Source organism: Zea mays, chromosome 8 (assembly GCF_902167145.1).
Source record: "Zea mays cultivar B73 chromosome 8, Zm-B73-REFERENCE-NAM-5.0, whole genome shotgun sequence".
NCBI lineage: Eukaryota > Viridiplantae > Streptophyta > Magnoliopsida > Poales > Poaceae > Zea > Zea mays.
The window spans coordinates 163,912,175-163,935,420 of NC_050103.1; the positions used below are offsets into that span (position 1 = coordinate 163,912,175).

General features: G+C 46.2%; 1 protein-coding gene across 1 annotated transcript; it reads left to right on the forward strand.

The window, feature by feature from the left end:
* Positions 1-16,024: 16,024 nt before the first annotated feature.
* LOC100857065 (protein LATERAL ROOT PRIMORDIUM 1) lies at positions 16,025-19,344 on the forward strand. Its single transcript, XM_008658638.4, has 2 exons — positions 16,025-18,622; positions 18,710-19,344. The coding sequence occupies exons 1-2, from the start codon at positions 17,923-17,925 to the stop codon at positions 19,090-19,092; spliced, it is 1,083 nt and encodes a 360-aa protein (XP_008656860.1). The 5' UTR covers positions 16,025-17,922; the 3' UTR covers positions 19,093-19,344.
* Positions 19,345-23,246: the final 3,902 nt, after the last annotated feature.

The following is a 23,246-nucleotide window of genomic DNA, read 5'->3' on the forward strand; positions in this document are numbered from 1 at the left end:
CTCAAAAACCGCGGCACCCATCCAAAGAAACCGCCGCGTCTGCCTGCCCTCTGGACTGCACTGCCACCGCCGCGTCTGCCGCTTGTCACAGCCGCCTGCCCACGCTGCCGTGGCCGCTTGGCCCTGCTTGGCTGCTGGCTGCTGCCAAGTTGAAGAGGGGGAAAAAAAGTAGCGCGTCAGGTTCAGGTACTAGTGCCCGAAATGCAATGACGTTTCTCTTTGTCAACAATGTCCCGAGAAATCATGATTTCATAACACTATATTTTGTAATTGTCATGTTAATACTATAATTTTAGCAGCTTCAAAAATTACTATAGTTTTAAGAAACATTATTTGGATATAACATTGTAAACCATTGTATTAAGCAAAATCTAATCATGTTATAAAAACTTTAAATTGGAGTAGAGTTTTGAATACACCAAAGATATCATGGTATCTAGAATATCATAGTTTTGAAAACATAGATTTAAAAAATGCCATCAAACGTCTCATGACATAAAATACTATATGGTATTAGTATTACATAGAAACTGTAAGAATACTCCCAAATGGACCCGAAGTGTACTGATTCCAGCTTAGAATGTTTATTTTCAACACCCATCTCATTCTCTATCTCATAAAACAATATTTACACAATCATAAATACGATTTGCTGGACATAGCCTTATGCAAATGCAAAATGCCACGTTCGTCTGGCTTTAGAGACAATTAACACCCCCAATAATTGTACAGTGCTACTTACAACCCCACATCCATCTATGCTTAGAAGCTAACTGGCGAATATTTTTTTTGTTCAAGTTAGCTTACATAATCAACTTCGTGTTAGATAAAATAGTAAAATGAAAAAGAAAGGAGAATAAATAAATCTACTCAGATTCATGCAGGCTTTTCGTCAACAAACAGAGGCAATATACGTGAATCTTCATATTACGAAGCACCAGGGGCCAGGGCACACGCCAAGCTTAGACTTTGTGCGAGGTCACATGACCGACGAAACCTCAACAGAGGGAGTTGCGTTGCGTCCACGTGCAACCAAGCGCAGATGTCAAAGAATCTTTGGTACAAGTATGAATATGTCCGTAAAGACTGATCATCAATGAGACTCGATGGCTGATAAAGACGTACTATTATGAACCAAATTATCTTTGCACGGACAAGAAATCGTAAGTAGACGTCCACATTTTTGTGTTTGGATCAATTTACTCCTCCTCCATTGCAAATTATATCGAACCAGTGCCAATTGCAGTTGCAGCGCACCAGTGCATGCCAATTGCAGTTGCAGCGCAGGCGAGTGCACTCGAAGCCAGAGGGTCCAAAGGAGAAGCACAGCTCGAGCGCTTCATGCTTGAGTGGATGGACGTGTGTGTGTGTGACAAAAACGCTTTGTGACATGTACAGCAACCCCCCTGCATGTCTGGGGCATACATCTTACATGAGATCTATGCATATATCCATGCCGACCAATGCAGGTTTTCCGTAGTATATATTCACATATGAAAGCCTGAACTCCGCAGCTGTTCTGTTGCAGCGCCATCACCGATGGGGGGCATATGGCAGTGGCAGCACCGAGTAATAGCTTCCCCTCGTTAATCGAAACGGGCAAAAGTCGTCACATGCACGAAAGCGGGCGCGACGACCTCGATAGCAAGATGCAGTAGTGCAGATGCCACAACCTTCTTCCTCCAGGGACAGCGCAGCGCTACGCTTGCCCACACCCACACACATCTCGAGTACCTTTCCCCGGATCAGCGACACTTGGACAGACCTTCTTTTGGTCAGGCGACGCCGACCGCCACGGAAAAAGGGCGGCGGGCTGGCAGGCTTCCCGACGCCCATCGCCCAAGAGGCAAGAGCGGCGTTTGGAACCTGGCAGTGGCAGCGACAGCACGCCGACCGGAAAGGATGGGCTTCGCCGCTCGGCGCGGCAATTTCCCGGTTTATTTTCACCGGGAAAATGCTTTGCAACAACACATCACGGTCCACAGTGACCGACATGAGGTCTAGTATCCTGCCTAGGTATTTACCCTTGCAGTGGTACAAGCACGACATGACTAGGTAATCCGTAATCGACACGATTAGGCACGGGTGTGGATGTGATTATTAATTATGATTTGTTATAGTTTTAAATATAATAAATCTGGTCTATATTGGTATAAATATTCATGTTTTAAAATTATATTTGTGACCTTAAAAATAGTGACTAGACTGGCTCTAGCACAAGGTTTACAAAACCGGTAAAAACCGACGGTAAACCGGTCGGTTTACCGAAACCGCCGGGGTGCGGTTTCGGTTAACCAACGTTTTTTTCAAATTCAAAAAAATTGAAAAAAATTCATAAAAACCAAAAATCGTCGGTAAACCGTTTTTTTGGACCGGTAAACCGCCATTTTTTACCGGAAAACCGGATTTAATGTCATAATTAAGTATTTAATGATCAATTTAGGTATATATTAGTCTTGTTTAATGTTATATGCTATATGTGAATATGTTATATGCTATATATGAAGGTGAAACTCGTAGCTCAAATCAAGTTTAGACATTTAGTGTTCAATTTTGGTTTTATTTCCTGTCCAAGATAGATTCCATGGATCAAGTACCTTCAGTTCTTCTAATAAGTATTCGTCTGTACAAAACTCAATCTAGAACCCTTAGCTCCAGTTCTTCTGTATGTGTTCCTAAGATTTGCTGAGGAGGAGAAAAGTTCAACACTTGGTGAGGTACACATACAATACACAAACACCAAACACACATACCGGTATGTTTTTTTCTTTGTGGATAAGTATTTATTTGTCGTTCTTGTTTTCTCGATAATGTATCTAATATCTTTTATATATGGCTATCACTATGACTATGACAGATTGGAACAATATCACGATACTTTCAACATGCCTAAGTATTATCACTATGACTCGAGTTGAACATGTGAGTATTGTGAAATAAGTCGACCTATGTGTCGTTGCCTCGTTGGATAATTATAAAAGAACTTGTATTTGAGTATTGGGAAGTTCACTGGTTGTTTGTTGCATGAGAACTGGAGTTTGTGGTTGCATATGTATGTTGTATGTTATTTTGGTGAACACATATAGTGTAGATCAATTAATATTTACAGTGCAATGTGAATTTGAGCAAACCAATAATAAATCTTGTCAAAAAAATCATTTTTTCTGTAAAAAAACTACAAAACCCGGTTTGTTTCGCTGTTAACCGACGGTTTAGAGCGATTTCTCAATGGTTTTTCACCGGTTTTCCACCGGTATACTGATTCAAATTCATATTGATTTGAATTTGTCAAACGGTCGGTTTTTACCGGTTTACCGACGCTAAACCATTATCGGTGGGTAGCGGTTTTTGTAGACTAAACGGTTTTGTAAACCGTGCTCTAGCATTTGTTGTGCTAGTGGAATCCAATTAGGCACTATTATGACGTGCTCTGGCTAGACGCATTTAGGTGCTGTTTGGTTCAAGAAATGTAACGCAAATGGTAATAGTAATGGTTTACGTTCGATTACTGGCGGTAACAAATTTCAATAGGCTGGTATCAATTTTTAGTGTGGTATCTGATTACGGTTGGACTAAAACAAATATAATTTAACATTATTAGTTACTCATTACGTTACAAATTTGTGAATCAAACGGCACCTTAGAGGCACGACACAGCATAATCACTAACCGTATCTAACAGTATTATGCTTAATGGTGTCGTGTTTTACTGTGCCTGGGCACTGTTTGGCCAGCTATATGATGGGTTAATTAGCCGGGCAAAAAGGCTCATGATGTGTGCTGTACTCTCAGTCTGTTCCGTGCCTCTGGCTAGACGCCCATGTGATGCGTCAAGAGCTAGAGCATTGCTCTGTATATGTATACATAGGACTATTGTATCTGTATCCGGCATTCGAAGACGACAAAAATACCCCGTCAGGTCTCTGTACTCCAGCAGTAGTCGTAGTTTGTGCGTACTCCTACATCATGGAACACAGGACGACTCAGCAAGAATGAACCAGCAACCCAATGGTTTTCAGACTGACGGATGAGTTTTCAGCTTCGTCTGAGGATGTTCTCGTACGTACGTCCGGGATGTGCAGTATAACGGCATGCATGGAGCACACACGGCCGAATTTTTTGTATTTTAGCCCCTAAACAGAAGTAAATTTACGTTTAGACCTAAAAAAAATTTAAATGCAGTTTTGGACCCTTTGCTCGGCGCCATAGGCCGTGGCGCCGAGCTAACACAGCTCGGCGCCACAGCCTATGGCGCCGAGCTGTGACGTGGCCGCAACGGCTAGTTGCGTCCAGGGCTTACCTGGCTCTGACGTGGTGGCGGCGCGGCCTCGTAGCTCGGCGCCACAGATCTTGGCGCCGAGCTACGAATGCCTATAAAAACGCCCGCGCGGCTGGCCGAGAGCAGCTCATTTCATCCCATTTCCAAACTTCGTCAAAAATTGCTGGATTCAAAGATTTGAGTTGGTTCACTTCGTAGGCCAAGGTATGATTTCCAACTGATTCGTTTTGTATATTGGGTTGTTAGTTAAATAATTTGTATACACCTATTATATTATTATTTCGAATATTAGTTTGTGTAGACTTATTATTAAGCATAATAGGTACAAGTGATAATTATAATCGTTTATTAGATGAAAGACATGTACCGAGAGGCGTTGTGGCAGAAGAGAGGTCGTCCTCGGGAGTTATATCCGGACGTATCTAGTAAGGATGCTCCTGTTCCTCCTGAACTCCCCGTGCCTAACTGTGACTGTGGCAGACTGGCTTGGGTACATCAATCACAACATCCAGACACGGCTGCTCGCTGCTACTACCTTTGTGGCACTTTGGACGTACGTAGCTTATGACTTATCACTTAATTTTGTTCGCATTCATTTTTTTGTAGATATGTAATAGTGCATCTTTCCATTATTTTAGGGACATGAGAGGTGTTTCTTTTTCCAGTGGATCGATGGTCCTGATAAATTTGACCCTCGATATCTTCTTTTCGTTAATTGGTTGAGTGGAAAGACCAGTCATGAGCGTTTTAAGCGTTGGGTACCTCCTCCCCCGAATCCTCCACCAATGACGGATGAGGAGAAGGAGGTAGCAACAGAAAGACGGATGGACTCACCGCCTCGATGCGATTGTGGAGACCGTGCTGTCATCGACGAAGACTATGACAAGCAGTTCTGTTGTCCGAACATTGATTATGTGAGCCCATTGATACGCTAAATGTATAAACAAGTTTTTATTTACAATAAATTGCTAATTTTTTCTCTTGCAGCCATACGGGTGGCGTAAGTGTCGTTTCAGAGAGTGGTTGTATGGTCCTTTGTCCCATTGACCAGAGCCAGAGGTAAAGGAAAAGAGATACATGGGGTGGGCGGCAGAAGAGGTCAAATTTGATCCAGTACTCTGCAAATGTGGTATTGAAGCTAAGTATGGATTAGTTCCTTCGGAGCTTGGCGTTGGATATTTTTGTGGACATATGGTCGATTACGATGAGGTTGGTATTTTTTTGCACCAGATGTAATGTTATAGCGGTACTTACTATTTTTTTGTAGGAGACGAGGAAATGCAGTTGGGAGAGTTACGACGACAAAGGAGAGGTGATGCGCACAATAGAGTCCAAGAGAATAATGGGACAGAAGATGTGTTGTGGATCTCGACTCGTTGATTCGTACATTAACGATCGCATACGCGACATGCGTAGGGAAGCAAAATCTGCCTTTTATGATAGCCCGAAGCGTGCAGAGTATAGGAGGTTGAAGGCGGCAGATGAGAAGAGAGCACAGGATGCAAGGGAATGGGAAGCGGCTCAAGCCGAGAAACAGATGTTGGATAATCTTGCTGATCGCCTCAAGGGAAGTAAGTGAGATAAATGATATTATAATTATGTTAGTACAATTTATTTATCCTGACTTTGCTAACTTAATTTTCTCATTATATTTGCAGAGATTGGAAGCGGCGTAAACTATTTGGCCGATGAGGCGCATGCGAGATATGTTCAGGATAAAATGGCAACGGTTGAGCTGATGGAGGAGGAGGACGACGACACATCTAGATTGAGTGAGCTTATCGCCCTCGCAGAGGCAGGATTACATGAAGAAGAGGAGGACGACATGTCAAGGTTGAGTGAGCTCATAGCACTAGCTGAGGCAGGATTACGTGCTCAAGAGGAAGAGGATGAGTTTCTGTCACAGGCCGCCGCAGAGGTAGAGGCAGCTTATTACAAGAAGAAGTCTGATGAGGCTGAGGCTGAGGATGAGCTATTCTCCCAAGCTGCAGATGAAGCAGAAGCCAATTATTACAAAAGAACTGGTGACAAGTGTGATGCAGGACAATGCAGCAAGTGGAATGAGGTTGTTGTTGAGGATTGCGCGACGGATGACTCCGAAGATGAGTTACTCATAGATTGTGATTCAGACTGAAGAATTGTAGCCTATTATGTAGTATTTATGTATCAAAAATAATTTAGAACTCTAAAGATGCGTTACTTATTGCTTATTATGTTTTTTACAGTTCACAAAAAAATTTTGCAAGAGTTCCCCTTGTTTTATTAACAACCACAGTTCAAATAATCACATATTATAAGACATATAAGCATTTCAACATATAATACATCACAAAATCACATCGAATATAAAAACATCCACAGAACATAGTTCTTCATATAATGTCCACAAACAAAGTACGACTCCAGCTAATAACCATATAGTAAATATTAAATGAACACATCAAACGAAATTACATAATCTATAAATAATGTACGAAAACTATGTATACCGGAGAACGCGTACGACTCCAGCTAACGGTGGAGAAGGTCAAGTCGGTGGGACGAACACCTACGTACAAAAAAATTGTCAGTAAAAAATTTGGCAGCACCTCCCCTGTAAAGTGATGTTTATAAAACCTGCGAATAAACGACAACACGATGGTTGCCAACACTGAAAACATGTAATATTTTCTAAACACTAAGAATTTACTAAACACTAACAATATGCTAAGCACTAACAAGAAACTAGCTAACTATTTTAATAAACACTAACAACAAAATTACTAACTATTTACTAAACAATAAACAGTTTACTAACAATTTACTAACTATTTACTAACTATTTACTAACAATAAACACTAACAACAAAATTACTAACTACTTACTTACTATATACTAACAATAAACACTAACAACAAAATTACTAACTATTTACTAACTATTTACTAACAATAAACACTAACAACAAAATTACTAACTATTTACTAAACAATAAACAGTTTACTAAATAAGAAATTTAAAAAAAATTACCGGCGGCGAGCAGGGCGGGCGGCGAGCAGGGCGACCGGCGAGCAGGGGCGCGGCGGCCGCCGGTGTGGAGCAAGGCGGCCGGGCGGCGATGCCGGAGCGCGGCGATTCCGGGCGGGCGGGCGGCGACTCCGGAGCGTGGGCGCGGCGGCCGGCGGTGTCGAGCAAGAGCTCGGAGCAGGGCGGCTGGCCGGAGCTGGGCGGCGGGCGGGCGGCGGCGGCGATTTCCGGAGCGTGGGAACGGCGGCGCGCGGTAGAAGGGAAAAGTAACAGAGAGGAAAAGGAGAAAGGTGGCGGGCGGTTATTTCCTAGCTCGGCGCCAAGATCTGTGGCGCCGAGCTAGGTGCCACGGAGGACAGCCACGTCACGAAGCTCGGCGCCACAGGCTGTGGCGCCGAGCTGTGTTACCTCGGCGCCACAGTCTATGGCGCCGAGCTAAGGGTCCAAAACTGCATTTAAAATTTTTTTAGGTCTAAACGTAAATTTACTTCTGTTTAAGGGCTAAAATACAAAAAAATCGGCACACACGGCACGCACGTGTTCCAGGAGTAGACGACGGCAGAGGTAGCCAAGAAAGATTCGCCACGGAACCTGCGTATGGCTAGAGACAGAGACGGAGACGGAGACGAAGACCTCGACCTGTCCGCATGCCCGCACGGACGGCGGGGCCCGGCGCCACACCAATAATTCTCCGTCCCAGAGGGAAGAAGGCAAGCGGAAAGAAGGCGCGCGACGCGGTGGGGAGCACCCCCCGCCCGGTCGCCGGTCCCAGCGGCTGCTGACCGGAATCCTGCAGCCGCGCGCGCGCCCGGCGCCGACGAGCGAGAGCGACGAGACCGGACTGTACCGTCGCGTACACGGCAAGGGTTGCTTTAGCTAGGGGTAGCAGCAGCAGCTTCCACCGTTCCACGGCACAGCACGTAGCGCATGCGTGGTGTGGGTCACCGGTAGCCGCGCCGTCAATCGTGCGTATACGTACGTCGATCCATGGACCGGGTGCACAGTATGTAGGCGTCCTACTGCTCCACTAGAGGAGGCGAGTATGGGTCCATGTATGATGTGCGTGCCTCGGAACAAAGAGTGGAACGCCGGCCGCTGATCTTCCCCCTCAATCATCATCCATGACGCCGCCGCTGCTCTGTACGTACTAGTATTTGTTTTGCAGTTTTTTCTCTTGGAAACTTTGATGTCATCACGCACGCCGCTGTTGAAACACATTTGCGCGCGCCCACTGGGCTCTCTCGGCGAGACGTACTTGTGCGTAGTGATGGGAATTGGGCCGGGCGGGACTGGCGCAGTTCGAACTCATCGTGTTTCGTGTCAAACGGGTTCAGGCTAGAAAAGTCTAAAAAAATTTGGGTCATGCCGTACCAGCCCGAAATGTAAAAACAGTGGCCCAGTCCGGCCATAAACCAAGTCGTGCCTTCGTTGAGCCATGCTGGCCCAAACCCGGCCCGTATATTTGACCATATAAAATCAAAATATTACAACCATATAAAGTTTATAGCTTACTAAGGGGGTGTTTAGTTAGAGGGACTAAAGATTAATCTCTAGTTTTTAGTCTCATTTAGTCCTTTTTTTTGCCAAACACTAGGACTAAAATATAGACTAAAATGATTTAGTTTTTAGTCATTCACATATATGCTAAAAGGGACTAAATCATATTAATTCCACATTTACTCCTCATTTAGTTCAATTGTACTAATAACAGGAGAATGTTAAAGACCATTTTAGTCTTCTTATGAGTCATTCAATATATTCTTACTATTTTTAGCTCCTAAAACCAAACATGTTACGGACTAAACTTCAGTCCCCTAACTAAACTTTAGTAGGGACTAAAGAAACCAAACATGACCTAAATTAAAGATATTAAACAATTCTAGCATCATTTAACCACATAAACTTTAAATACAACAACAATATAAAGTCGATATCTTACTAAATTAAAGAAATTAAACAGATTGGGCTTAATTGGGCCGTGCCGGCCAAGCCCGGCCCATATATTTGACCACATAAAATCAAAATATTACAACCATATAAACTTTATAGCTTACTAAATTAAAGATATTAAACAATTCTAGCATCATTTAACCACATAAACTTCAAATATAACAACAATATAAAGTTGATATCTTACTAAATTAAAGAAATTAAACAGATTGGCTTAATTGGGTCGTGTCGGCCCAAGCCCGACCCGTATATTTGACCACATAAAATCAAAATATTACAATCAAATAAAGTTTATAGCTTACTAAATTAAAGATATTAAACAATTCTAGCATCATTTAACCACATAAACTTCAAATATAACAACAATATAAAATCGATATCTTACTAAATTAAAGAAATTAAACAGATTGGGTTTAATTGGGCCGTGCTGGGGCCCGACGGGTCGGGCCGGAAATTGAGCACGAGCACGACTCAAAAATATGAGTCCAAAGCACGGCCCGACACAAAATAATATGGACCGTTGTCGGCGTTTTGGACCCGCGAGGACCCTCAACCGACTAGTGAATTTGACGTTGCGTGTCCCTGTCCAGATGGATTGATGCAAGATGAAACACAAGAGGGAGGATGAGCCTTATATTATCTTGCACCGGGGTGCTCGTAGTAGGGGTTACAAGCTTCGTGAGAGGGAGGGTTCGGCCTTGATGTGAGCCGTCTGAGTTAGCCTCCTCCGCGTGTTTTTGTGTGTCCCTCTTGGAAAGGCCCTGGACATCCCATTTTATAGATACAAGGAGACGGTCCAGCTGTACATGGGGGTGTAGCTATGTGCTAACGTGGCCGGCGGAGAAGTACTTGAGCCCTGTAGAATCGTAGCTGGCGGTGCGACCTGGGTCCTACTGACGTTTCTTTGCCTTCGTAGAGAGCTGAGAACAATCAACGTATTGGACGCATGCAGGGAGCCATCATTACCTGTTTTTGGAGTAATTTGATGTGACACCGGTCTTGTTCCTTCGCAGCCTGGGGTGGCTAGGTAGAGGTAGGGTAATGATGTATCCCCTATAGCGTAGTCGGTCCTAGGTCGAGGTCGGGCGAGGCAGCGACTTCTCCTGAGGCCGAGGCTGAGATCGGGCGAGGTTGTGACTTCTCTCGAGGCTGAGGCCTGGGGTCGGGCGAGGCGGATACCTTCTCCCGAGGTCGAGGCCTAGGGTCGGGCGAGGCGGAGACCTTCTCCCGAGGCCGAGGCTGAGGCCGAGGCCTGGGGTCGGGCGAGGTGGAGCTCCCTGTTGCGCCCGAGGCTGAACTCGGGAGAGGCCGTGACTTACTGTTGTTAGTCCTACCCTGGTGGTTGGCATAGTAGTCGGAACGGGGTAAATAGTGTTGTTTTCCTGTCAGAACGATCAGTAAAGGGGCGAAGTGACTGCGGTCATTTCGACCTTGCCAACTGAGGCGCGCGTGTCAGGATGAGGTGTCAGGTGATCCCCGCATTAAATGTGCATGCGATACGGTCGGTGGTAGGGTGATTCGGCTGAGGTTGCTATACGATAAAGTTTGCCCGAGCTTAGCCTCGGACGAGCCGGGGGTACGTCTGCTGCCTGAGGGGACCCTCGGGCGAGGCGCGAATACATTCGGGACTACTGTTCTTGCCCGAGGCTGGGCTCGGGCGAGACGAGATCGCGTCCCTTGGTAGATGAAACTTTAACCTTGAACCGTTCTTGCCAGCCTTTATAGTTTGTTTTAAAGATGTTTTCCAGTCATGCTTAGGAGTATTGGGGGTACCCCTAATTATGGTACCCGACAACCGTGCTAGCCCGGCTCATATTATTTCGTATCGGGCCATGCTTTGGACTCATATTTTCGGGCCGTCCTCGTACTGGCTCAAAAAACCCGGCTCATATTCCCAGCACTACTTGTACGGCAAACGTGGCTGCGCCGGATAATAAAACACCATGCAACGCAGGGGCCAGAGCGCGGACGCGACGCAGCGGCCAACGCCCAGCAACTCAGAACTGTATGAGCAGTAGGAATGGGGTGGGGTTCGGCGTTGTTTGCTGCGTTTGTGATCTGCTTGTTCGTTCCGGAATTCTCAACTGAGGATTTGGTCAAGGTCAAGAGGAGTCTCCATGGCAAATCTCATGGTGAACGAAACCTTGGAGCATCTCCAAGAAAACACGTAAAAGTTTCCCAAAACCATTTTTATAGAAGAAACGCTGATTTCCATACTCCAATAGAATCCCATTTGAAAGGGAATTAGGCTTACACCTATTTTCCTAATTATATTGGTGGTTGAATTGCCCAACACAAATAATTGGACTAACTAGTTTGCTCTAGTGTATAAGTTATACAAGTGTCAAAGGTTCAAACTTAGCCAATAAAAAGACCAAGTATTGGGTTCAACAAAAGAGCAAAGGAACAACCGAAGGCACCTCTGGTCTGGCGCACCGGACTGTCCGGTGTATCACCGGACAGTGTCCGGTGCACCAGAGGACTCCAAGTCGAACTCGTCACCTTCGGGAAAATCCAGAGGCGTTCCGCTAAAATTCACCGGACTGTCCGGTGCTCCAAGGAAGAGCGGCTCTGGAACTCGCTAGTTTCGGGAATTCGCAACGGCTAGTCCGCTATAATTCACCGGACATGTCCGGTGTACACCGGACTGTCCGGTGTGACAACGAAGCAACGGATACTTCGGCGCCAACGGCTACCTGCAGCGCATTAAATGCGCGCCAGCGCGCGCAGAAGACAGGCACGCCCATACTAGCGCACCAGACACTCTACAGTACATGTCCGGTGCGCCACCGGACATCCAGGCAGGCCCAGAAGACAGAGCTCCAACGGTCGGAACCCAACGGCTTTGGTGACGTGGCTGGCGCACCGGACTGTCCGGTGCACCATTCGACAGACAGCCCCACCAAACGACTAGTTTGGTAGTTGGGGCTATAAATACCCCCAACCACCCACCATTCATTGCATCCAAGTTTTCTCACTTCCAACCACTTACAAGAGCTAGGAATTCAATTCTAGACACACTCAAGAGATCAAATCCTCTCCCAAATTCCACACAAAGCTTTAGTGACTAGTGAGAGAGATTTGCTTGTGTTCTTTCGAGCTCTTGCGCTTGGATTGCTTTCTTCCTTCTTGATTCTTTATTGCGATCAAACTCACTTGTAATTGAGGCAAGAGACATCAATCTTGTGGTGGTCCTTGTAGGAACTTTGTGTTCCAAGTGATTGAGAAGAGAAAGCTCACTCGGTCCAAGGGACCGTTTGAGAGAGGGAAAGGGTTGAAAGAGACCCGGTCTTTGTGACCACCTCAACGGGGAGTAGGTTTGCGAGAACCGAACCTCGGTAAAACAAATCCGCGTGTCACACTCTTTATTCGCTTGCAATTTGTTTTGCACCCTCTCTCGCGGACTTGATTATATTTCTAACGCTAACCGGGCTTGTAGTTGTGATTATTTTTGAGAATTTCAGTTTCGCCCTATTCACCCCATTCTAGGCGACTTTCACTCTTCCTCACTCAAATTTTTTCGTGACCCGCAAACAAGGACCCACGTCCCTCAAATATGCGCGACAAGAAAGTTCCCCAAATCGCCTGCATACGTGTGTGCACTTGCTGGTGGCGTGACGGGCGTGTCCTGCGCTTGTGTGCGAGAACACAAGGCAGTGGCGTGCAATTTTTTTTAAAAAAACAACGACATTATGTGCGCTAGCTACATGGATTTAGTTTTAGTTTTTTTATTTTGGGGAAACTGCTGGAGTAAACATTTTATTCCACCCCTAATCAGTTTTTAGTATGGCCTCTATAATTAGTTTTTGGGAAATTTTTTTGCATATTCTTTTGGAGTTGCTTTTATTATACGTAAACAGGTTCATATCTCCACGGGAAACACCAATTAAGATGTTTAAGAGACGATAATTATGTACGTATAGCAACCTCAAATTCTCGATGTCGTTTTATAGTGACAAGTACGAGAGTCCACACCATCGAATACAATGTACTTGATTAGTCGTTGTAACCTCACATCCTTTTTATAATGTTTGTGGGTACGTAGGTCTACAACCCATGCATATCAACAATGTTTGTTATGCCAACATGCACCATGCAATGTTAGCCGTCGACCTCGTCATATCATCCTTCGCAGTAAGTGTGGTAGACTAGAGCTTTATCTCATTTGTCTGACACGCCACGTCAGTTTGGTTAGAAGAGCAAGTGCTGCCCGAGGCTGTGACATAAGGAATGTAAGGGTTTGCAAGGCCACAGGTCCTGCTTGATCTGAGGCTTGGCCCTAAGGGCGAAGGTCCCCTAGAATGCCAAGATAAGCCCACTTCAGATCTATCTTCTGTTGATGAGGTTTTCAAGGATGCTTTGCCAAAATTTAACAATATGCCTTCTCTCGGTGCCGACAGTGGCTCACTGGCCCTCCATAGGCCAAGGTGTCTACATGTGGGACCAATATTGCCACAAACACCTGATATGGCAGACCTGTCGTGATGTTTATGCTTCTTATGTTGTCGGTGCCTGGGGTGACGTAACAACCAACAAACCCTGGCTAAGTAGTGGCGCACAGGGGATGGCAGAGTAAGTCGTGGAAGCGACGACCCACTGTGGCAGAAGTGGTAGATACCATGGTTTAGCCACTCTTAGGGTGATGCTTCTAGGCTTTTGTTGTTGTATGCATTGCTCCGCAAAGAGGCCAGCTGTCAGACACCACGTCAACCTGACTTGTAGTTCAAGCATCATGCATAGCCATATCGCACGATTCTCGAAATACAAGAGTCGCACGATGTTTCAGATGCTATGTCCAATAAAAGCAAGAGATAGATAGAGAAGGGCGTCTTTAATCTCAAGCATCATGTTCCATCTTCTTATCCTCCAATACTCCACACTACATTACCCTATGTAAGCTCGTAACCTAATAATAATGTGTATTACGACAGTAAATATATTATACATTTTAAACTTAGAAAACTGGTAAAAAATCTTAAATAGGCGAGTTATATTGTTTAGGGGAGCCAGATCGAGAGAATGGTTGGAGACAACATGTTTGTAGGGGGGAGTAGGGATGAAAACGGTCGGTAAACACTAAAACCATTACCGTTTTTATTTTTTTTATCGGAAACAAAATCGAAAATGGTAACTCCGGAAACGGAAACAATATCGGTATTTCGGAAACATCAGAAACGAAAGTTTGGTGCGAAAAATGCACCGGTAACGGTCGAAATCTAAAATACGATCGGTAAACATATCAAACTTCATAATACAACGAAGTTGACAAAAGATCACAAAGACCACAAGTTCATAATTCATGATATAACAAGTTCACGAGGATCACAAATTTATAATATAAAAAGTTTACAAAGATCACAAGTTCATAATATAACAAGTTCACGGTATAACAAGTTCAAAAAGATCACAAGTTCACAGACTCAAAGTTCACAATTCACAATATCCACTCGATCTAGCTGACATGGCATGCTTACTTATGAAATATTTTTTCCTCACATAAAGAGTTTTTCACAACCTCACGGGAATACCTTAAAACCTAGTGTGTGGAAAAGACCAAATCGTTAATCTCAACTGCCTTCCAACACCATCTATCCCAAAAAAATCTTAAGGCGTCCGAAAAATATATAACAAGTAATCCTTATCTAGAGACGTACAGGCGATGCGAAAAATCACATGTTGGAAAATTCCGAGACACAATTCCGAAAAATTATGAGACCCGATTCCGGAAAATTCCGAGACACAAATCCGGTAATTTCCGAAAAAACCGGTAACCGAAGGAAACGATCAGTAAAACACCACGCCGATTCCGATAGAAAATTCCGAAAACCGATTCCATTTTTGAAAAAATACCGTTACCGATGAATCCAATCGAAAAATTTCGAAATCGGTTACCGGAATACCGAAAAATTCCGAAAACGTTTTCATCCCTAGGGGGGAGTTTCCTTTAAAAGATGTAGTGAGATATATTAGAAAGTATAGACATGAGAGACATATGAGGGAATGGTTGGTGTTGATCTAATAATAGGAGAAATGTTGTTGACACTTAGGATGAGTGTCCAATGGTAACCGACCTTAGATTGCGTACTCTAACATAAGTTAGGATAAAGCAGTGAAGAAAGACATATATCCATTTATTCATAATAGTTTTGATTGACATTTTCTATCCAAGACACAAAGGATTAAAATATTATTAAAATTAAGGTAAAAGCGTTTAACCTACATCCGACCTCTTAGAAGGTCTACATGATTAGAATTATAGGCCATACCATCTAACATATGAATTTAAGTCTCACTACTATACGAATGGTAGATAACAAAGATTAGATGACGATGGGATCTAAGAAGTCGCATTCAGCGTGATTGGACGTCCAGCTCGTGGGCGCAAGGCTCGCGGCGGCCTGGATGCGCAGGGATCCTCTCTCTCCGTATCTCCACGCGTACAAACTGACACAACAAAAAGCCACTAAGTTGCATCGGTGCATGCAAGCTCTTCTCCATACATACAACCCACCAATCATCGGTTAAGTGTGGTAAACGGAACGTGGAGGGCCTGGACGCACGTGGCTAGGTATCCAATCACGCGGATTGTTTCCCATTGCTGCATGTACGACCCAGTTTGGACATATGAGAAGAGCACACCCAATGCTAGTGAATGCAAAAAAGAATGAAATGATATATATATGTTCCGTCCACAGTGTTAGTTGAGCCAAAAGAAGAAAAAGTGATTCATATATGTATTCAGTTGGATTAGGGTAAAACAACATGGTAGATATGATAGAATTGTTTTTTGTTTTGCAAGCCAGATAGTATTATTATTATTATGTATTAAGCTGAATTAGGGTAGAACAACATGCTATCTGCGTATCCTGCACAGATCATTTTGGACATTTTTTTCCCGTACATAACAATTGGCAGAACAATAATTTACTTTCGAAACGAATTAGACTGTTCCGAGCTGGTCACCGTCAGATGCTTTCTGAAGCGTATGACATGGATGCCGCCACAATACTCATCACAATAGTGTGAGTGAGCGGTTGCTCCGCCGTTGGCCGCCGCTGCCGAGTGGAGCCAATTTCAGATCCACGCGTCGGGCGTTTGGCTGCGGAACGTTGCGGCAGAGAGGATCCTGCGGGGTGCGGGTTAGTGTAGTAATGGCACGACGACGATCGAAGCAGCTTGCAGCTGTAAAGAGGATATTTGTATGATCGGGAAAAAATATATATTTGAGGCTGCAGAAAGGAAGCATGCTTGTGCTTGGCGAGTAGAAAAAAACAAAAAGGAAGGCGTTCGCGGGCAACGGAGGAGAGTATACTACTGACCACAGTGGATGTCTGACCGTTGGCAAATGTGTGAGTGTGTGTGGATGCGTGGGATACATCGATTCCAATGTTGGCAGGAGGGGTAGGCAGCAGGCTAGCTAGCTAGATAGATCCCTGACCCTGACCCCTCCCGCTGAAGAGCGCTCACGCCTTCAACGCGGCTGCAGGATCGGCAGGAGCAGAAGCCATCAGCAGCAGCAGAAGAAGCTCGTCAGTGGTGCGCAGGGGGTCAGCAGTGGTGCGAGCTGCTGCAGGCTGCAGGGCAGGCGGCAGCGGCAGGGACGGGGGCAACAAGACAAGCGGGGGAAGAGGAAGCCAATTGGAAATCCCACCGCCAAAGATAGATAGGGAGTGATCGAGAAGATCTCACAGAGGAATTTCAGTGTCCCCACTCCGCCCACTTATATTCATAAAACCACCCCACCCACCCCTTTCTTTTCTCTTCTTTTCCTATCCTATCCTTTCTCTCTCTCTTGCAACCTTCCTCCTTCCTCCAGTTCCAGAGGAGAGAGACGCGAGAAGCTTTCTCGCTCTACTAGTCTCTCTCTACCATCCCTTTTCTTCTTCCTCTCCTCTCTCTCTTCCATGTCACTGTCCTAGGCTGAAGAAATCGCAATAAAAATCGCTAGACTAGCAGCAGCAGCAGGGCAGGAAGCGAGGTAAGGGGAGGAAAAAGACGAGCGAAAAGGGGGTGTTAGAGTTCCCCACTGAAGGCTGAGAGTAGATATTGATGATGATCATGATGATGATAGGAACAGGACCAGGTATATAGGGTAGGGGAGAGAGGAAGCCAGTGATTAGGGGGGTAGATAGAGAGAGAGACAGGACGCTCTACTGCACTAGCTGCGCAACTCAGAGAAGATACTCCAATACCCTCTTGGCGTGGGCGGAGAACCAGCAGCAAGTTCAGCTCAGCTCAGCTGGGAGGTGCCGCAGGAGGAAGAGGAGGAGGAGATTTTTATTCGGACCGGATCCACTGCGCGTAGCGTAGCCTCCTTTTCACTCCTACCTGCTGCCGGCCGCTGCCTGCCGCTGCTGCCGTAACGAAATCTACAGCGGCGCAAGCAGCGAAATTTTAAATCTTTGCGGCTGCTCCGACCGCAGCGAAGCAGCTCCCCACTCTCTCTCCGCTGCTGCCTCCGCGGACGGATTCCATCCCCGGCCCTATAAGTGTGGCTTCGGGACGGCGCTTCCCATCCGACACCGGCGCCTTCGCGGACTGGGTCGCCTCCTCCGCCGCCGCGGCGCGCGGGGACGACCTCTCCCTCGGCTTCAATGCCAGCGCGGCGGCCGCCGCGGCCGCGGCCGCCTCCGGCGCCTCGCTGGGCGCGGGCCTCTGGGGCCCGGCGTCCTCCGCCTCCGCCGCCATGCGCCAGGCGGCCGCCATGAACTACGGGATGGCCGACGTGGGGATGGTCGTCGTCGCGCCCGCCGCCTCCTTCCACCACACGCACCACCACCACCACCACCACGAGGCCGCCGCCGCCGCCGCCGCGGCTGCGGCGGCCTCCGGCGACCCCATCTTCCCGCTGCTCTCCGGCGGCCCCTGCGTGCTTGATCCGGACAAGTCGGCCTCCGCCAGCGCCATCCAGTTCTGGCAGCAGCAGCCTCCGCCGCCGTCGTCGCCGGCTGCTGCAGCGGGCGCTAACCCTAACCCTAGCGCCAGCCCCTTCGCCTACCTCAAGAAGCCCCTCCCGATGCTGGACGCCGGCGCCGGCTCCTCAGGCTCCGGCGCCACCACGTGCCAGGACTGCGGCAACCAAGCGAAGAAGGACTGCGGCCACAACCGGTGCCGCACCTGCTGCAAGAGCCGCGGCTTCGACTGCAACACGCACGTCAAGAGCACCTGGGTCCCCGCCGCCCGCCGCCGCGAGCGCCAGCAGCTCGCCGCCTCCGGCTCCGCCTCGTCCTCCCCCGCCACCGCCTCCGCGGCGGCCGTCGCCGCGTCCGCGTCCGCGTCCGCGTCCAAGAAGCCCCGCCTCCTCTCGTCGCAGACCACCACCTCGCACACGTCCACCTCCAACGCCACGACGCCCCGAAGCTTCGACACCACGTCCAGCCACCAAGGTACGTCCTACCCGCCATTTACCGAGCAGCATCACGCCGTCCACGGTCGGATCCTTCCCACCCAAACCGTGTCTCGTCGCGCTGCAGACGCGTCGTTCAGGGACAGCCTCCCGAGGCAGGTGCGCGCGCCGGCGGTGTTCAAGTGCGTGCGCGTGACGTCCATCGAGGACGGCGAGGACGAGTACGCGTACCAGGCGACGGTCACCATCAACGGCCACCTCTTCAAGGGGTTCCTGTACGACCAGGGCCCCGACGACGGGCGCCACGCGGCCACCAGCAACGACGACTGCACGGCCGGCGGGGTGCCCAACATCTCCGAGCTCCATCTCGGAGCGGCGTCTGGTTCCGGCGCCGGCACCGGCACCTCGATGTCGATGGCTCCTCCCACGGGGCTGTACGGTGGCGGTGGCGGAGGACATCATCCGCACATTCTCGGCGGGTCGTCGAGCTACGGTAACACCATGAACTGATGGAGTACGTTCCTTCCTTGTACACCGGAAGAGTCCCGGCCCGTTAATTTCCATTCCTTGTTGCTCTTCATTTTCCACGCTATAGTAGCAGAGTTCAATTTTCTCAGCCTTGTCACTCACCCGGCGCCATAGATAGCAGGGCATCAATGCATGGTGTTATTCTGTTCTACCTCCTTCATTCCATCGTCCTACTGTGTTATTTAGCCATTCGTTGGTGTATAATAACATCGATGAGTTGTTTTTTCTTCTTCTTCCAGTTGTTCTACTGCTATAGCAAGTACTGCACTGCTAGTTCTTTTCCCCCCTATCACACTAGTTGGGTACGTACGTAGAGAGGAGAATAATTGTTAGTAGGAATTGGGAAGAAGATACTCTCGGTAGTGCAAAGATTAAATTTTTTACCATTGTGCATAAGATATCGCCTGCTAGCTGGTTCCCAATGCCTGTCGTTCCGTTTCCACATTTGGGGATGCGGTGTTCTCGCCATGCGGGTCACCTCCTCCTCCTGCCTCGTGATTGATACATGTTCAGCATCCGGAGCTGCAATGTTTGACTCCTCCTCCATCTGATTGGCCCGCCCTGCCCTTTTGCGTGCCTAATTTGGCTTTTGCTGTGAGCATGAGCTCCACTCGTTTTCCGCTGCACAGTTCCCTTCGTTCGGCGTCTCCTCGTTTTCTATGGGTAGGTTAGGTGTGGAAGGCATATGGATTCTTGCCGCCGTCTGGACGGCGGAGGAGGAGCATCTTCTATTGCTGGGCGCATTGGGACTTGTATTCTGGAGGGGAGGCCGGAGGCCAATGTGTAGTGCATGCATGTGATGGGATAATCATCCGGCTAGGCTATTAGGATATTATAAGCCATGCCGATCGCGCATGTGTGTGTTACTTCGATCCTTATCCTACTACGTTTACAGCCGCGCGCCTGGTTCACCGCCGGCTGCTTCCTGACGTACTAGAAGAGGAAGAAGATGAAGATCATGGCGCGCAGCTTGCTGCTCCCCTCTTCTCTTTATCTTCTGTGCGAAGCCCCCATATTTATTCCTTGTGCCGGATCTCCTCGTGGTTGACAAGATGTGAAACGAAAGAAAGTTGTCCTCCACGGTAAAAGCATTGCCATTGCCATGCATGCACTGAGAGAGCCTGTGCTTTTTTTTGTTGGGGTGGACGGGCTGTTCGATTTGGTTCGCTGTCTTCCATCGCAGCGGCAGCGGCAGCACTCCACATGTTTTTACAGCGACAGCTTTGCTCTGCGTTTCCATGGAGTAAAAGAAAAAAAAACATTACAGCCTATGCATGGTTGAGGCTGCTCGTAGGAGTAGTAGACCTCTGTAATAAGTTTGGAGTTCACTGCACATGGCTGTTGTTGCATTGCATCTCCCCTCCCGTGAACTTTTTCAAGTTCGGGATTTTGGTGCTGTTGTCCTTTCTTGTCATCATCAAAGCTGCTATTATCTCATGTACGTGTGATCATGTCACTGGTCCATATCGCCTTGTCCACTGCCGTCAACCCTCCGGGAGCACGTCTACTATTCACATTGCTTCTTTATTGGGTACTAGACATTATGCGTGCATCATGGACGCCGCGAATTGTGGTAGAGCTTTCTTTCAGGCTGCAGACTTGTTTGCATCCCTACTGTTCCAGATTGTGCTCCCCTTTGTTTTTTTGTCGTTGCATTGCCTACTTCTGTTACTACAAAGAACACACTTTACTTTGAAGGGGTTTCCTGAGTTTACCAATTGTAGTATTATACCGGAGAATAGTAATGTAATTTTCTTAATTTGTGATTACTGTTGTGTTGGCATTTTGTTCCTTATTCTAGCTGTCCTGAAACACAACTAAGCAAGGGCAGGTTCTTTGCGTTTGGTCACGAAGAAACGTGTGCTACTTGGACAGTCCGACCGGCGATTTTCGTTTTGCTTTTCATACACTGTGGACGTAACTGCGATCGGCATATTTATCACATGCACAAGTTTTCTTGTTGGCAGTTTGCAGTTTCTGATGGGTCTCTTTCCTGTACAATAAATTAGATGCGGCTAGAACATGAATGTCTGTTTGCTGTCTTCTGTTCTGTCTTCTGTTATTATGCCAAACCAATTGACTGGATCAACTTTCAGTTGCCTACGAAACCCACTTAAACTATCCTGTTTGTATGTGTCCGGTCTTTTTTTCCCCACTATCTGGAAATATGTAGTCATCATTTGGACTGAACTCAAGTTTCTTCTGTTTGAAAATTCTAAATCATAACCCCGTACATAAGCAAAAGGTATTTAAGCACCGAGACATCTTTCTAATACATATCTGATTCGTATTGTGTAGGCTAATTATAAGAGGGAAACAGTTTGGCTATTGACTTTGCAGTCATATTTTGTCTTTCCTTGCTCATTTTTTTTTTCTCGCTCAATCATTAATTCAGATTTCAATTCTATGTTATTTACATATATATAGAACATGATATCGAATTCGAGATCTGATTTGTCAAAGGGATTGGACTCATGACTTGGCCATTCACTCATTAATGACTTTGGCACGGGTGAATTAGATAATAGATAGAGGTCCCTTGATCTTCTCCTTTTAGGGCATTGCCTGAAAGAGAATCCTGGACAATTACGAATTAAGATAACTGTCCTTTCCTTTATGTTTGAAGCATAGTAACTATCCTTCATATGTTTGTTGAGAGAATGACCATCCTAATGTTTCGGTTGCCCAGCTAAAAAATTGGCCAGGTTAAGTACATAAACGGTCTGTGTATACTAACATCAACATAATGAGGACTGATCATGTTCAAAATCCGTGTTCTTTTTTTGGCTGTGTAGTTGCATTTTGTACTCTTTCGGTGATTGACGATTTAGTTGATTTGATTCGAATGCATGTCTAAAGTGTCGGTAAAAGGTTTTGTTGACAATGTTGATACTTTGTTTCTTATTGGTGGTTATTGTATATTCGTTCTAAAAGAAGTTGAAGACATGGTTGTTTTGTACGTGCGCTTTTCCAAAATGTAATTCTTTCTAGCTCTTTTTTTTTGTCCACATTTGAATTAATGACAACGAACATAAATTCATAAGTTGATGGTTTAACTTAAAACGGATTATATTTTGTGACTGAAGGAGTATTGCCAAAGCTTGTTCTCATTGGTGAACCAAAGTGACTGGTTTTTTTTGTTTATCGCCATTGAGTGTGCACCACTCATTTGTTTTTGCCAGTATCATGTTTGTTTGCATGCCTTACTCAACGTCATATCAGTATAAAATTACCCTATAATATTTCTTGTCCATAATGGGAGTTCCGTCAAAAAACTAAAACATTTTTTTGGGATTTTATTCTCTTGGTCCCTTGTTAGGGCATTACTGAGTGCAGACAAGCCTGTCTGTTGTGTCATATAGTTCAATGTGTGGAATCTGCTGCCTACATCCAAAGGAATTATCTCGTCATCTAGAAACCAAGTCTGTAAACACAATGTTTCTGAATTATTTTATACCCATCCTACTTTGTCTGTGTCAGGAGTAGCCAAGTGATTGAAACATTGCACATTGTGTCTCCATGTGTGGTGTGCGTGTGTGTTTTCTTTCCTGCTCCATTACAGTGACCTGAATCCACCGTACAAAATCAGCAGCTTTTCTTGGACATGTTAAAGGTTCTGTTTACAGCTCCCATGCCGATTAAAGTTTGAAAAAAAAATTATACACAGGTACTTCCAAAGCTGACATTGTCCATGAAATATGAGTCCGAAACCATCTGTTGCAATTGCATAGGTCGGCTTACAGTAGCAGTGGTCTAGTGTTTGATTAAAGAAAACATCTGTAGCCGTACCTGTGCTTAGTTAGGGCTAGCCCATCTGTTACAAATCTGTAAGAGAATTGTCATGCTATGTCCATACACAAATGACTGACAAATCCCTGTGCTCCGCCTGGTGGAGTGCCTCCCTCTATACGTGCGCTACCTTTTCTTTTTGTTCGCATCATTGTATACACTTTGCTTGCAGTTTACTGGACTTTGTCTAGCTGTGAATATGCAGGAGTTTTGTTTTCTGTTAGAAATATATATATATATATCTGCTTTATTGCGGCATGCGTGTTCCCTTTTCGCTCGCGTGTTGCGTAGCTTTTGCTGTTCATGCGGGAATTGTCCGTGCCCCGTGCCCCTCACAGACGAGTGGA

What these genes read in the sequence shown, in the direction of transcription:
- LOC100857065 (XM_008658638.4), top strand. Translation starts at nt 17,923, where the DNA reads ATGCGCCAGGCGGCCGCCATGAACTACGGGATGGCCGACGTGGGGATG. An exon ending in CACCACGTCCAGCCACCAAG is followed by an intron (nt 18,623 to 18,709) that starts GTACGTCCTACC and finishes GTCGCGCTGCAG; the next exon opens with ACGCGTCGTTCAGGGACAGC.